This window comes from Gouania willdenowi, chromosome 6, assembly GCF_900634775.1.
Source record: "Gouania willdenowi chromosome 6, fGouWil2.1, whole genome shotgun sequence".
NCBI lineage: Eukaryota > Metazoa > Chordata > Actinopteri > Blenniiformes > Gobiesocidae > Gouania > Gouania willdenowi.
Window position 1 is genome coordinate 26,535,231 of NC_041049.1, and position 15,235 is coordinate 26,550,465.

The window sequence follows — 15,235 nt, forward strand, 5'->3', positions numbered from 1 at the left end:
GTGAAAAAGTTCTGAACCACTGAAAAATAAAGAGAACAACCTGAACATTTGGGGACACATTTGTAAAAACAGTGGAGGTTCCCTTTAAGATGACGTAATACCGGTGGTGCTCATAGACATTTTTAACGTAGACGCTGCATCGACTGTGGAGGGACACGTCAACAGCGCCGCCATCTTGGTCCGGTGGTGGTGGAGGCAGCGGTGGAAAGACAAAAATAGGTATTTCTCAATCTCTAAGTAGAAATATTTGTTGAATTTTGAACCGATTTTCAAACTGTTTATTTTTTTTAAAACGTCACACATGTAGCTATGATACAAGGTGCTTGGATATATTTAAAATGCTGGTTTTACCACTCAACACTTAATCTCCACACCCGCATCCTTGAATATTTCAGTTCTTTGGCTACAACAAATAATGATGATGATAAAACAGTCATAGTGATAGTAATAATAGTATTGATAACAACAATCATAATAATAATCATAATCATAATAATAGCAATAATAACAATAGCAATAACAAAACAATAGAATAAGAGTCCAGTAACAATAATAAAAACAATATTTATTATTATTAATAATAATAAGGTTATGTAAGAATATATAATAATAATAATAATAATAATAATAATAATAATAATAATAATAATAATACCAGTAACTAGCGATTGCCACCGGTCCAAGATGGCCGCCCTGTCGATACACCGCTCGAGTGGGCGACAGCGGTCGATGGGGCGTCTACGTAAAAATGTCTATGGTGGCGCTCGCACCGTCCGTGTTCACGTCACACACGGAAGTGTCAACATGGAGGAACAAGGAGAAACTTCCACGACTTCACTTTTAAAAGACGGTAATAATTGAACGTTGGTGAATGACAAATATTGCCTTGTTACCTTTGTCCATAATCTGTACTCTAACCTCTCTCTGTGAGTGCTTTTAGAAACACGTCCGTCTGCATTGTTCATACAAACAGGATCTGAGAGCAGACTGGCAGTGTGAACGGAGCTTTGTGTTTATTTATCAGGAATAACTAATCTTTCTATGTACGTGACTGAAAATATCAGGCATTTGCATTGTGATATATGCAGTATATTTAAGGCCTGATCGGATCATAGCTGAGGGAGGGTTTTAAACAGTGTGTCTTATCATTTCTGGTTGTTTTTAAGTCGTCCACTTTCTTACTCATAGTAATAATAACTATACATATATGAACTGTACATTATATAATTCCTTCAGTTATTTGATTCAGACCCAACATTTACGTTGAATATAATTGCTGTGTGCAGAGTGCTTCACTGATTTCCTAGCTGAGGACTTTGATGTGAAGACGTACACTGCTCAGGCTATTCATCATGCAGTCATTGCGGAGCAGCTGGCTAAGCTGGCCCAGGGCATCAGTCAGCTGGACAAGGAGCTGCACAGCCAGGTACAGCACAACATCACTACAATCTACCTTTTTATTGTTGGAGTACACTTAAATACAGAAACCAAAGGGTTTCAATATTTTTAACTATTTATTATAGGCAGTGGCTATCCATACGCAGCGCCCCTCTTTGGCCTGTTTAGGTGACGTGATAGCAGCACCACGTGACTTAAAGTACCAAATTCATTTTTAGCTACCCCGCTAACCCTTGTATTTTAACCCTATTCCTAACCCTAACCCAGGAAATACCCTATAATGTAATTTTTTTCCCGTATATGTATTTTTTAAAGTTTCAATTTTCCGTTAAAATGAAAAGATATTTATGACAAAAGTGGGATTCAAACCCATGGCAGCGCAAAGGGGAAGTCTTGAGTCATGCGCTTAGATCAAATGTATGTTCCGTGTCAATAGTCCCTGGGTCTATTCATACGGAAACGTATGAATAGACCCTTTGTTTATTTTAGCCCTATCCCTAACCCATGAAATACTCTAAAATGTTTACTTTGTTTGTATATGTATTTTTAAAGGTGGAATTTGCCGTGTTGAATATGTTAAAATGAAAAAATATATATGACAAAAGTGGGAATCGAACCCACATGCAGCGCCTTAGACCACTCGGCTATCCTGGCACGGTGAAAACACAGGCACATTAAGCTGTAGAAAAGGTCCGGAAAATGCGGTAAACCTACCCAGGCTATTGATATGTTTCCGTATCAATAGACACTTGGTTTATTATATTTTTATATTTAGGCCTTTCTGTGTGTGAGAGAGAGAGACGGCTTGATCAAGAAATGTGTATTTTTCATGAATTTTCTAAATTAGTCAATTAAAAACTGAACTAAAGCCTGCAATTGTCAGTTTTTGTTTAGGAGCTGAAAGAGGTAATGCACTAACGTTGATGTTATTTTTGTCTTTAGTAATGCTTTCATTATTATTTTTTTAACATGTCGTATTTTATGCAACAGAGATATAAGTTACTTTGCCTGGTTGAAATCGTGTTTTATTTAAATGACTATTTCTTTTTTTTTTCATGAGAAAAAGAACAAGTGAGCTGAGTGGTTATGGAGGAATGACAATGAAGTTTTGGCCCTTAAAAAGGAAAGGCGTCTACCTGAAGTTTACAGTGAAAATCACGAGTGTTTATTATAAGAAGCGTTCTCGCTACATACGATAGTAATATCATTTTTCTGTTTCAGGTTGTTGCCAGACATGAAGACCTACTTGCTCAGGCAACTGGAATGGAGTCACTTGAAGGTTAGGAGCAGCTTCCCTGTATCTTTAGTTGGTAACTCAATATGAGGGTGGAGTCTGGGACAGGGGTCGCCAACCTGTGGCCCTCTAGCCCCTCCCCTGCTGCTGTGAGACAAAAAAAATCACCTGTGACGTGCACTGTATGTCATTAGGCTCATTAGTTGTTATTGAACACAAGGGTTATGTGTTTACTGAGAGAGGAGACATATTTGCTCCATGTTGAAGATGTATGTGAGCAGGACTGTTAATGCATTAATACATGATCTTTGATAAATCATGTGTCCGTGACTGTAAAGTGCTGCTATTTCAGTGACTACGAGAACCAATCAGGACAAATCTGTGCTACTACGTAAAGTTACTAATACTAGGGGTGTCCCAATCCGATATTGATATTAGCCAGAAAACGAATACCTGATTTTGTCGGACTGCATCTAAAGTATCCGATATATATTATATTGTTTTTATTAAATTGTAGAATACTACAGATATTATGTTGAAGGTTAAAATGTATGTAACCAATTGATTAATAATAAATGGGTCAGTTTTTCTCATACCTACTGTTGCTGACTATTGTTCTGTGTTTGACTAACATCACTTGATCAAACCTTTTCTAACATTACACACTACAGAATAAGTAATAAAAGTATGTATGATTCGTGCTGATGTTGTATAGGATTGATATCGGTATCGACCAATACTCAAGGCTGCAATATCGGTGTCGTATCGGAAGTGAAAATGTTGTATCGGGACATCCCTAACTAAAACCTCCAAAAAGTTGTTTACAAAGTAAGGCTTGTGTCATTATGAGACACACACTGTTTTAACATGACATGATAGATGGAGTACCTCATTATTTTCCATGCATAGTTTGGAATTCTGAACTGGATATTTTTATGTAACACTGGTATAGTAACCATAGGAACGTGACTGGTCACACACACACACACCATTGTACTACATGGGTGCAGTTTTTTTTTTTTTTTTACTTCCGGGATATCTGATCAATGAGAGAAGAGCTGGTCCACGCATGGCTTTTGTTTACATCTTTGTACCACTATAGGCTGTTACCTTGTGTACAAAGATAACCCAAATAAAATATGCAACAATTGAATCTATTTAGCCTCTGAATCAGAACAAAGCAAACGAGCCACAGGTGTGAATACAGCCTAAAGTCGGTTCTAGATCTGAGGTACAGGTTTGGGTCAGAACCCACAAATGTAACTGAGACCAGGTGAACCATGATGTCCTCAGCACGTCTGTGGAGGACTTTTCAAATACAGCTATACAAATTTTGACATGATTAAAAAAAAAAAGTGCAAAATTAACACAGGTGTAAAACGATTAAACAATTTGTTCTTAAATAGCGTCTTAAAAAGAACAACGTTACATAAAAATATAACGATTAAGGGAAAAGATAAAAAAAAATGTTAGGGAATATTATCCCAAACATTTAGTTCCAGGTATGAACTTTATCTATTCTATTTAATCTATTTCTTAAGGGCTTAACTTAATTGTGTATGTATAATATATTTTTAGATTTCAGTTCATTATTTTTCAATCACAGATGCCATTTGAGGCCATAGGGGTTAGTGTACGTTGCTGTCTGAAAACAAAGGTCTTTCTGTATAAAGTCAAGTTTTCCTTAAGCATATATGTGGAGTTAATAGGGTTTCCTTCCATAGACCAAAAGTAGGTTTATTATTAGTTACAATGAAGATGTTTACTTGGCCATTGGAGTCACTTTATAATGGTTTCTGTGTCTTAGCTTAGCACATACCTTTAGTCAACAATTATGTTTCAGATGGTTTGATGTTTTGATTGTTTGCAAATGACTAATCCAATTTCTCTCTTTTTATGTTGTTGTATTTGATAGATTACTATTAGTTATTACAGGTTTAGTGATTATTATTATTATTATTATTACTGTTGCTCTTTCCTCACCATTTACACTGATGTTATAGTCTTTCCAATAGAGTAATAATCAAAAGATGACATGTTTGCTTTGATTGTCCCTCAACACATTTAATAATCTCCTGTTGTTGTTTTTAGGGGTTCTTCAGATGATGCAGACCAGAATTGGTGCTCTCCAGGCAGCTGTTGACAGGTAACCATGCAGCTTTAGTAGGATTTACTGGTCTAGTAAACATGACTTCTGTTACCGTAAGAGTACACACAATGATATTCAATGGAAGCTTTGGGATTTCATACATATACAGTAGGTGTTTGTAATATATCTGTCATAATAAACTAAATATACTTACATTTACATTTTTTTAGTAGCAGCTATTGTACCTACAGTATATCCTTTTAAAACTGAAGCCTGAAACTAAATTAGCTGATTTAATTAAAAATATATTCATGTTATCTTATTCTGCACCTGAAAACCAACTTGACTGTTGCATTGTGAATGGTGCACAGAGACAAAATGATTTCAAATTGATCTAAAAGTCTATATGTTTATAGAGCTGGTTGAACACTGTGGGGCGTATCTCTATTAACATTTCTCTAAGATGTTTTTTTTCTTCTTCTTCTCTTTTAATGAATTGTTGAATCTGTGTTTGTTTCTGCAGAATCAGGACAAAAATAGTTGATCCGTACAACAAGATTGTGGCCCGCTTAACCCAGCTGGCACGACTGCAGGTAACTTCAATTACTATTTTACCACTTTTCTGCTAAAACCAAGAGTACTTTTTGTGAGTCAACGTGGTTGGATTTGAACCACTGTCATCTCTAAAGCCTTCACAGATTGATTTATTGAAGTGTTTCTGCACATTTCAGAACAGCAAACAAGAAAAACAGTAGGAATAGAGAAGGTGCTTTGGATCATTATGGGCGTTGGACTTTGTGACACTCAGTTTTATACTTTGCATTTAGTACCAAAAATATGTAAGATCACAACACTGTTAATTATTGTTTTATTTAATGTGAGTTTTTAGTTGTTCTCACCTAGTTTATACATATGCTTACTATTTTCTGAAAAAAGAAAGGTAATTTCATCCTGCTAGAATGTTACAAAGTCATTGAGTTCTTCTCAATTGTCCTTGTACATCATTTTCTGTTAAATTTTATTACACTAGCATATTAAACGTGTGTTATGGTGACTCCCCCCCCCACCAGGTGGCCTGTGATCTGCTGCGGAGGATTATTCGCATCCTGTATTTAAGCAAGAGGCTGCAGGGGCAGCTGCACGGAGGCAGCAGGGAGATCACTAAGGCTGCTCAGAGCCTCAATGAGCTAGGTGAGCACATGCACGTTTTCACATCTGCATTGAATAAAGAGAATTTGTAATTGCATACAGCAATGGTGGCACGTACAGTTGATACCTACTGGTACCATAGTACTATTTTTAAAGCTGCGCTACTTGAATCTTGAACCATGACAGAGGGGAATGGCTGAATTTGAACCGTAAATCCCGCCCCCCACTCTCATTATTCCTCCCAGTCTCCTCCTTTCTGGGAGTGCATGAAATCGCGCATGAGAGCTGAACCTGCACTACCGGTAAAACACGTCACCACGCAACAGGATGCACACAAAATACAGGAAATGGAACATTAAAACAGCCACTTGCACGTCCAAAGTTAGTCCAAGACTAAAAACAAGTTTGCACCGTGCACACGCTTCACTATAAATCGCGGCAGCCAATGAGGAGGTTCCTTTGTGGGCTCTACTCACCCCTCCTTTCTCTAAATCCTGTGATTAGAGCTAGAAGGGGTGACCGCCAAGATTTTGTCTTCTGGGGTTTTATTAACTAAAATACTTAATTATAAGGCACAGACGGCACGCAGACGTACCATTTTTTCAGAAATGATTACTTTTACGATATACTATATGATGCTAATAAGAATTGTTTTTTTTTTTTTTTAATTAAAGAAAATAATTTGAATACCCCAGCTTTAAATGACCAATTTTCAATCTAATGCTGTAAATAGTAGAAAGTAATTCTAACTTGGTGTGGTATTCAAAAATATAAATGTTTACATAAAGAAATGATCTCATAGCACTGTATTACACACGGTAGAAAAGACATATTAGATAATCCATTTTACAAATTGATATTGGGCCATTCAACGGAAAATCAATTAAATTTTTTTTAACCCAGCCCTAGTGTAAATGATATTGTGTTTTTTAGGACTGTACAACGATATTGATCATAGTGGTTTGTGTTAAACTGAGGAATAAAACAACCAGGACTGAATTATCCTTGATGCCAATTCACAGCATTTTACAGTAAAAATATATGTCCTGTGGCCAATTGTACACAGATAATCTAGGTTTTGATTAGTGGATTAAATAAAATCTGGAAAACGGACCGTTCATAGCAGAAGGATCCTGGTTTTAATCTGAATAAAATGTGTTCAAAACTATTCAGGAGGATTTTCAACATTTTGATCCCAAAAAGCAAAATAATCTTGATCCCACACGAGGGAAGTTTTCAAGATGGTTTGAAGGAGCAAAATGTAGAAGAAATTGGATGAATAATAAAACTTTAGTATAATTTAGTGTAAATACACTTACACAGTATATCTTTGATTTTTGCTTCACTCATGTAGGGTATATATCTGTTGTTTTATAACCATTACAGTGATGATGAAGTATAGTCTAGAAAAAATAAGATAAAAATGATCCCTTCTCCATGAAATAATTTCCTAAAATCATTAACTACAAAATTTCTGTTTTTTTTGGTTATTTACTAGTATGAAATAATCTGAATAAGATGAATATGAACATTGAGGATATATGTAATAAAACTGTGTCTGGATCAGAGTCGAGTTTGTTTTGGGGTTATTTTTAAACAATGAGTGTAAAAAAAAAATAGGATTTTCAAATCTGGATAATTTTTAATCCAAATGAAATGTTTTGAACCACTGGCCCATACGTGTATTTTAAAATTCTTCTTTTGAATAATTCTTTTGTACTATGGGACAATTAACGTAGTTGTTTCCTCTTTTACACATTTTTTAATCATCACTTTGTTCCAAGGAAACCACTCTTTTGTTCTTAATTCTTTAAATTATTTCTCCATTGTTTAATTTGTGCTTGTTTATATATATTGGAGACTCAAACAAACGTGGTATAATGACATAATGTATTTTATTTATTTATTATTACTCTCCATCCTGGGAACTTTTGTGTGGAAAATGTGTCCTACATATTTTTTTCTTGGAACCATCCATTAATTGTGAATAAACACATTGTTAGGTGTCACCTTCCACCATAGGCACCACCATCTTTCTTATCCTGTTCCTAAAAACCTTTTGAAGCTTCTGCCGAGTAAAGGCATAAAGCAGTGGGTGAAAGATGGTTGTCCCGTAGGCCATCACCAGGCAACTCAACCGTAGGCGGAAGGTCAGATCACCAAGCCCAGTGCTCAAGATGATGGTATTGAGCACAGTTATGGGCGTCCAACACAGCAGGAATGTAGAGATGATGAGAAGAGACATCCTGAAGACTCGTTTCTGCCTCTTCTTTCTCTCCCGATGGCGCTTCACTGCACGCTGTAGTGCAATGATGACAGACACAGAAGTAGAGATTCCCAGTGGTGGATTCCCACTGCGCCTTTGAGCTGTGCTGCATTGTGATAAGTCAGGAGATTCTGCATGTGTCGCGGTGCTTAAAGAGATGCTGTTTCTGCTCTTTCGGTTCTTTCTGCGTAAATTGTGCTGAAAGCGCATCCCAATGGGAATGTTGAGTGCCTGGAGGATTTTGTAGTAGGTGAACAACATCGCCAATGCTGTAGAGAAGAATATAGGAATCTGGGCCAGCAGATGATTGTACAGACCCAGCTCTGTGTAGAACTCATTTGTGTGATCCACTGTAGTCTGGTTCACCAGGTCTGAATCAGAGCTGATGAAAAATCCAACTTCCATGAAGGGAATTAAGAAACTGGTAAAAGAGCCAGTCCAAATGATTCCAAGCAGAGCTACTGCCCGGCCCATGGTCATCACACGGTTGGTGGGCCTCGCAGTGATGTCGTAGCGGTCCGCTGTGACGGCCAGGACACTAGCGGCCGTACCTACGCTGGCAAAGGAGATGCAAGCCTCGTGGAAACAACTGATAGTGGCTGTTTCTGCCTCCAATGGGAGTAATACAATCACGGCTGTTAGTGGAATGCAGCACACGCACACCTGGGAAGAAGAGATAATTAGATATCGTAAAGTCCTCATGTTTATACCTAAGAGAGGATTTTCATGTAAATTGGTGAGATTATTTTCCTTATTTTACTTTCCCTTAGGCTATTTTTATAAAAATTTTGTGCTCTACCAGTACTGTAATTAATTATTACGAATAAAAAACACATAACAATCAGTTTTTTCTTCTGTCTGCGATTAACTCATACACCGTTTGCCCGATTTTGACAAATAAGCTATCAGAAAATTCAGAATGTTCCCAAGATTTATGCTATTGCTTTTATGATTTGTAACTTTTTTACTTATTTTTTTTTTCGTTCTCATTAATTTCAATTGGAAATTTTAGCTTTTTCAACTTTTTTCAACCTTATTGCTAACTTTCAGCTAATACTAGGTTAGTGCTTATGCTAGGTTTATGCCAATGCTATTCTAATGCTAATGTTAGGCTAATGCTTACAATGCTCAGTTATTGTTAACGCTTGGTTAATGTTAATGCTAGGTTAGTGCAAATGCTAGGTCAATGTTATTGTTAGTCTAATGCTATTGTTGGGTTATGCTAATGCTATTCTATGTTAATGTTTACCAATGCTAATGCTAATTAATGCTAATACTAGCAAATACTAATGCCAATACAAATGTATGCTAATGCTAGCTAATTCAGTGTGATGCAGGCATCCTCACTTGCCTTGTCTTTAGGAAATGGAAATATTGTAGTTCTCATTGCTTTGTTTTGGAGCTGATAACATATCTATGATGCTAACTTTTCCTGATTAGTCTTGTTTGGTGTCAAAGCCCAATATCCATTCTCGCTCTGGATGGAAGTCCCTCACAGAACAGCCGAGGAAACAAGTGTAGAAAGAATCTAATAGTATCTGCTTAACTTACTAAAGCATCCACTACATGTAGATTCATTGTGATGATATTGGACACAGAGCTGACCAGGTTCTGCTTCACACAGTAGATGATCAGCACAGTAAGGTTTGAACTCAGCCCCAAAACTATCTCCAGCAGCAGGAAACATGTCAAAGACACCTAAAAACAAAGAAACGGGGGAAGAAAGACGAATTACGGTTATTGTGACTTATCCTCAAAAATTAAAAAAAACAAACAAGATCAACAACAACAAAGAAACACAAGACTTTGGAACTCACTATTACCAGGAAGAGAATTTGTGACTGTACCTGGAAGCTAATGGAATAATGGCTCTCTGATGGGGTCATATGGAGGTTGTACTGGTGCACAGTCCTATTGCTTATCAGAGATCCCCAGTGGATATGTTTGCATTATCCTGATGAGAGACAGAGGCATTGAGAAGATGTAAATACAGATTTTGTTGAACAGTGGAAAGGGATTGTTTATATCTGTGTGTTGGTGTTCTGTTTTTAAATTGTTAACTTTGTTTTATAATAGTATACTTAATTTGTATCCTGCTAAGCATAGATTGCAGTCTCTTTTTTTTTTTTTTTTAAGGGCTGCAAATTTGATTTCCGTTTAACTATACCACTACTACTAAACTAACTATATGACCACTGCAGAAAAATGGAACCACAGCAGGTTAACCTGTGCCTGCTGTAGTCAGAAGCTTTAAAATCAAAAGACAGATGACTCGCCTCCTTTAAAATGACAGTATTAGTAAATAATGCATTCATTAATGGTGCAGCCTCTCATGTCCAGCCAAAAAATCTAAAGATCTTAACAGCCATATAGAGAGTTTTCTCCAAATTTCTTTTTTTTTCAGTTTTAACTATTTTGTTAATTAGGTCATCAGCTGCTTATTTAACTTTAACATTTTTAAACAAACAAAGTTGACTAGTTTGTTTAAACTAAACTTTGGAGGATTTAACTTACCACTCCTTCTTTGTTGTCTCCCATTCATCCCAGTAGAATCCTTTTAGATCAATCCACCATTATCTCAACTTGACTGGGACATCGGAACTATAGGAGAGCGATCTGAATCAGTCAAAACTGTTGTTTTTTTGGTTGAAACTGATTCCAATCACGCAAAGGGAGGAGTCTGTTTGTTGAACAGCATCAAACACCCCTCCCTTGTTTGTACGTGATTTGCAGCATCACTCCAGCATTTGTACATCAATGCGTCCTTTCAGAAAAGCTCTGTCTTGTCATTGTGCCATTGTGCTTGAGCCTCCATTGTCATCTCCAAGTAAACATAATACCAGTCTAATGCCACAACATGTAACAGGGTGACTTTGATCAGTTTTTTAGTGATAAAATAGATATTGGAATCTGGTGAGGGAAGGTACATTCTTTGTTTAATACAAGGAAACTGAAGCTTTGTTTCAATAGGTAGAGACTCAGGTGAAGGTTCTCAAATCTAACTAAGACTGGGCTCTTGGTTCACTTTTTGGGCACATACTCTCTGATACTATTGATTGTAAGTTTTGCACCTTTTTCCGTAGTTAGAATCAAAGAGAAATTGGTCACACCGAAAAACTCTGTTTTCAAAACACACATTCACCGACTAATTCCAGCTTATAGTACATAACTTGACATCCGAAGCAGTCTTTTGGTGCTAGGGTTTGGGAACATTACAACAAGAGTGTCATTTGTTTTTGAAGAAATGTGTTTGCCTTGGTTTCTCATCATGTGTTGTGTAGCAAATGAGATGAGCAAAGTGTTCTTCTGATCATTGTCTAGGAGCAGAGGTGTATCATTTTTGTTAATGGGCAGAAATAGCAAAAATCATAGCACAAAAATGATAAATTATGACTATTCTCAATTTTCCACTCCCTTCAAAAATGTGTATCACATTCTAAAAATGTTTATACTGTTTTTTTCTTACAGTCTGGGGTCTTTGGTGGTGTGGATAATATTTCTGTTATTTGCGAGTGAACAATTTAGTACTACTTTATTATATGGTTAAAACTACTTATCAAAGATCCAGATCAGAGGTGACTTCATCTTAGTTTATATGGTCCAGTTTAGTCTCATGTAGGGAGGACCAGAAAAATACTGTCATTTTTGTTTTTTTTAAAAGTGTGATTGTATAGACTATATATTCATTTGTTAAGGTAAAATACATGCATTTGCATATGGGACTAACTCGGCTAAGTAATAATTTAACCAGTGACTAATGTCCACATGTCTAAATTAAGGCTTGCAGCCCATTCTTGGCCCATCTTAGCATCTGACCCACATGATTTTACTGATATAGTGGTGTAAAGATTACTTGGAAAACACGATATAATTCAGTTCTTACTGTTTGTGACTCACTGCTTTGCTTCTGAGCAGATTATTGTTGATATGTTGGTACTTAGTAGTCATTTACATCTGACAAAGATAAAGGTAAGCCTAGTATTGGTTAGATTATTTAATTCCTTTGGAATATTTGGGTTAATACACATAAATTCACCTCGGCCAGGGAGTCAAACTATTTCAGTTCAGGGGCCAAACACAGAGCAGTTTTACCTCTAGTGGGCCACAGATTTTAGGCAGGAAAGAACAATATTAACATCATTGTGCCCTAGTTTTCAATATTGGTTCTATTCACTTCAGAAAATTAATCAGGGCTTTTGTGAAATTGTTTGTGAGAAATTGCAAGATGTGGAAAAGTTGAGTTCTTTCCACTATTTGCAATTAAAAATGACTGCATTCATGTGATATAAATGATGGGAAAATAAAAGCCCTTAAAAATTTTGTAGAGTTTCATCAAATTGGTGAATTTGAGATATCTATAACTGCAATATTTGGTAATTTACACAATAAATAATGTTTTCTCTGTCATTTTTATTTTCTCCTGCGGGCCAAATTTGATCCTCTAAAGGGCCGGATTTGGCTCCTGGGCTTTGAGTTTGACACACGAGAACTAGGCTAAATCTGGCACCTGAATTAAAATGAGTCTGACAGTCCTATAATAAACTTAAATGTAAATTTTACTTTGAGCAAAATTGTCCCGAGGACCTGACTTGGCCCACAGGCCTGTAAGCCAGATGGTCAGGTGGCTCTTAGTTTGTTGTATGGTGGTTGAGTCCATCAAACATCTCTCCCTGGCTTTCGGCTGTTCTTTTGACACTGATGAAATTGTGGTTTCTCCCAGGGCAAAGCAGAACTGGTCAGAAACTTCAGACTTTTTAATGACAAAAGACCTGAACATAGCAAGCTAGAAGCTCCAGCTTGAACATTTGTCCCTACATCGATCACTGAGCTTTGATCCATCATTCTGTAAACCAATTTAGTGGCATGTACAAGAAACATATTGTCTAAAAACTGTTTCATTTTTTAGGTTGCTTATTCACTTGCTAAAATCTAACCCAATAATTATGTGCTCTGTTAATACTTAATTGAATATGATCAAGTCAAATGATTGTAGATTTGTTTGTAGGTGGATAAGGTTTCCCTTGTACATTTTGACTTGTTAGGAGCCTGTGATATTTATAATGGAAATATCCTTAAATGTATTTTTTTTTTTGGTGACTTGGAACCTATATATATCTTTAACGTGCCCTATTGTTGTTTATTGTTTTCTCTCATTCCAGACTATCTGTCCCATGGTGTGGATCTGAGTGGCATTGAGGTGATTGAGAACGACCTTCTGTTGATCAGTAGGGCCAGACTGGAGGTGGAGAACCAAGCCAAGAGGCTGCTGGAGCAGGGCATGGAAATCCAGGTACAAAACATGTAAAATAAATATTGTTGATGGGCAGCTTTTAGGATGCAAGTGTGACATTCATAGATCAAAAGTTGGTTTTAATAACTCAATTTGGCTTCTGTCTGCCTCCTCTAAAATTCGCACTTTGTCACAGTGTGCTTTTTTCTTTTACATACAGTATATATGATGTATTTCAAGTTTTTATGTTGGTGCTTGTTTGAGAAAAAATCAATAAATGATGTGTTAAACACCTAAGAAGAACACAGCTGTAACAGGCTTCCTGACATAAATACATTCTTAATCATTAAACATATAAAGCATTCATTACAGCATTACATTACTGTGTAAACTTTAAAATAGAGCATTGATTCAGTGTTTTGTACAAAATGTATTGCATTTGAATAGATTATCATTGTTATCTTTTAAGTCATCTATAAACCATTGAGCTTTGTCAAACCTACCTAAAAGGAAGTCTTTTTTTTAATTTATTTTTTTATACAATGATTAAGTTTAGTTTCCATTTTCATGGTTTGACTTTTTTTGCTCTTTCGTAAGGTGAATACTTTTGCCTATAATGTTTAAGTTTCCTGATTGTAGACAGGAGGCAGGAATATATTTCATTAATCTTGGGCCAGATGTTCATAACATTAATTCTTGATCAAAATGATCTAAATTTAGAATCCCTGTTTTCTGCCATCCAGGATTAGGTAATCTGTTTTACTTTCATTCAACAAGTAAAACTCTATGAAATGTTTTTTTTTTTTTCTTCAGATATTTCATTTTCTGCTCATGCAATTCTTGTACAAGCATCTTCTCTTTGGCATGCCACGCTAGATGTGGAGGATAAGTTGATCAGGATAAGTTTAGTTTCTTCTGGGTAAAGCACACTGTTAGAAACACAAACTGGTGTGGTCCAGTAGAGGATTTGTACAGAAGGAGGTCACTGATTTATGATCTTTGGTATATTTACCATTTGTGTCCAGTTCTTCATGTGCACTGTCCACATGCTTATCATTGGTTTCCCATCACATCACACTGTCTTTCCTTGATGGTGGTCCATCACCAGTATTAAATCAGTCTCTTCAAGCCTCTACATCTTTTTTTGTTTCTGAACATTGATGAAGGCTGGGGATCAAGTTGTACCCCTGATCTGTCCGGTGCTAGAGCTGTATATACTGTAACTGTTACTTTTAATTCTACTCTTTCTGAACCCCTCAGAACCCGACCCAGGTGGGCACAGCACTGCAGGTCTTCTATAATCTGGGCACTCTGAGAGAGACCATCAGCTCTGTCATTGACAGTTCTTGTGCCAACATGAAGGGAAGCATCACAAATGCACTGGACATCAAGGGCCTTACTAAGCCCAACAATTCACGAGGTATGAGAACTAAGCTGGATGTAAAGCACGAGACTTTCTTTATCCACAAGCTATTTATTTTATTTTATTTATTTATTTATTTATTCAGTTTATTTCCGACATGGTTACATTCACTTTTTTTTTTTTTTTTTTTTTTTTTTTTTTTTCTTTTTTTGTACATGCCGAAAAATTAGACGAGAGAAGCAGTTTGCTTATCCGGGTCCCGTCCCCTGTTTTACCATCGCAAATTTACATGGGTTTACATGTCTCTCTGGTCAAACATTCTTGATTTCTTCTGAACGTCCATCTGTAGTCAGTGTTGTCCTCTCTATCTTTGTTTGTGTTGGCCTTGTTCCCTGCCAGACGTTGTTAGCATTCCTCCAGTTCAAGAATAGTTCCTCTTTCGAAGGTGTTTGGAAGGTTTTTCCCTTTTCATCCACAATGTCACCTTGTTTTGTCTCTACATCAAG

General features: G+C 36.5%; 2 protein-coding genes across 2 annotated transcripts in view; one reads left to right on the forward strand and one right to left on the reverse strand.

The window, feature by feature from the left end:
* The first annotated feature begins 726 nt into the window (after positions 1-726).
* Positions 727-15,235, forward strand: part of cog5 (component of oligomeric golgi complex 5) — a 34,287-nt gene continuing 19,778 nt past the window's right edge. The window contains exons 1-8 of the mRNA XM_028449736.1: positions 727-850; positions 1,287-1,426; positions 2,620-2,677; positions 4,724-4,778; positions 5,245-5,314; positions 5,792-5,912; positions 13,296-13,426; positions 14,627-14,786. Coding sequence (XP_028305537.1) covers positions 730-850; positions 1,287-1,426; positions 2,620-2,677; positions 4,724-4,778; positions 5,245-5,314; positions 5,792-5,912; positions 13,296-13,426; positions 14,627-14,786 — 856 coding nt within the window. The 5' untranslated portion in view covers positions 727-729. The remainder of the gene's footprint in view (positions 851-1,286; positions 1,427-2,619; positions 2,678-4,723; positions 4,779-5,244; positions 5,315-5,791; positions 5,913-13,295; positions 13,427-14,626; positions 14,787-15,235) is intronic.
* On the reverse strand, positions 7,749-10,767 carry LOC114465019 (G-protein coupled receptor 22-like). Its single transcript, XM_028449737.1, has 4 exons — positions 10,651-10,767; positions 9,984-10,090; positions 9,688-9,834; positions 7,749-8,799 (listed from the first exon to the last, which is right to left on the reverse strand). Exons 2-4 carry the CDS (start codon positions 10,020-10,022, stop codon positions 7,870-7,872), a joined length of 1,116 nt encoding a protein of 371 aa, XP_028305538.1. The 5' UTR covers positions 10,023-10,090; positions 10,651-10,767; the 3' UTR covers positions 7,749-7,869.

Bases quoted from the DNA above. Each gene is read 5' to 3' on its own strand.
- LOC114465019 (XM_028449737.1), bottom strand. From the start codon at position 10,022: ATGACCCCATCAGAGAGCCATTATTCCATTAGCTTCCAG. The intron at 9,835-9,983 runs GTACAGTCACAA...CTTTGTTTTTAG, and splicing joins ATTATTCCATTAGCTTCCAG to GTGTCTTTGACATGTTTCCT. The intron at 8,800-9,687 runs GTAAGTTAAGCA...TCTTCTTCCCAG, and splicing joins TACATGTAGTGGATGCTTTA to GTGTGCGTGTGCTGCATTCC.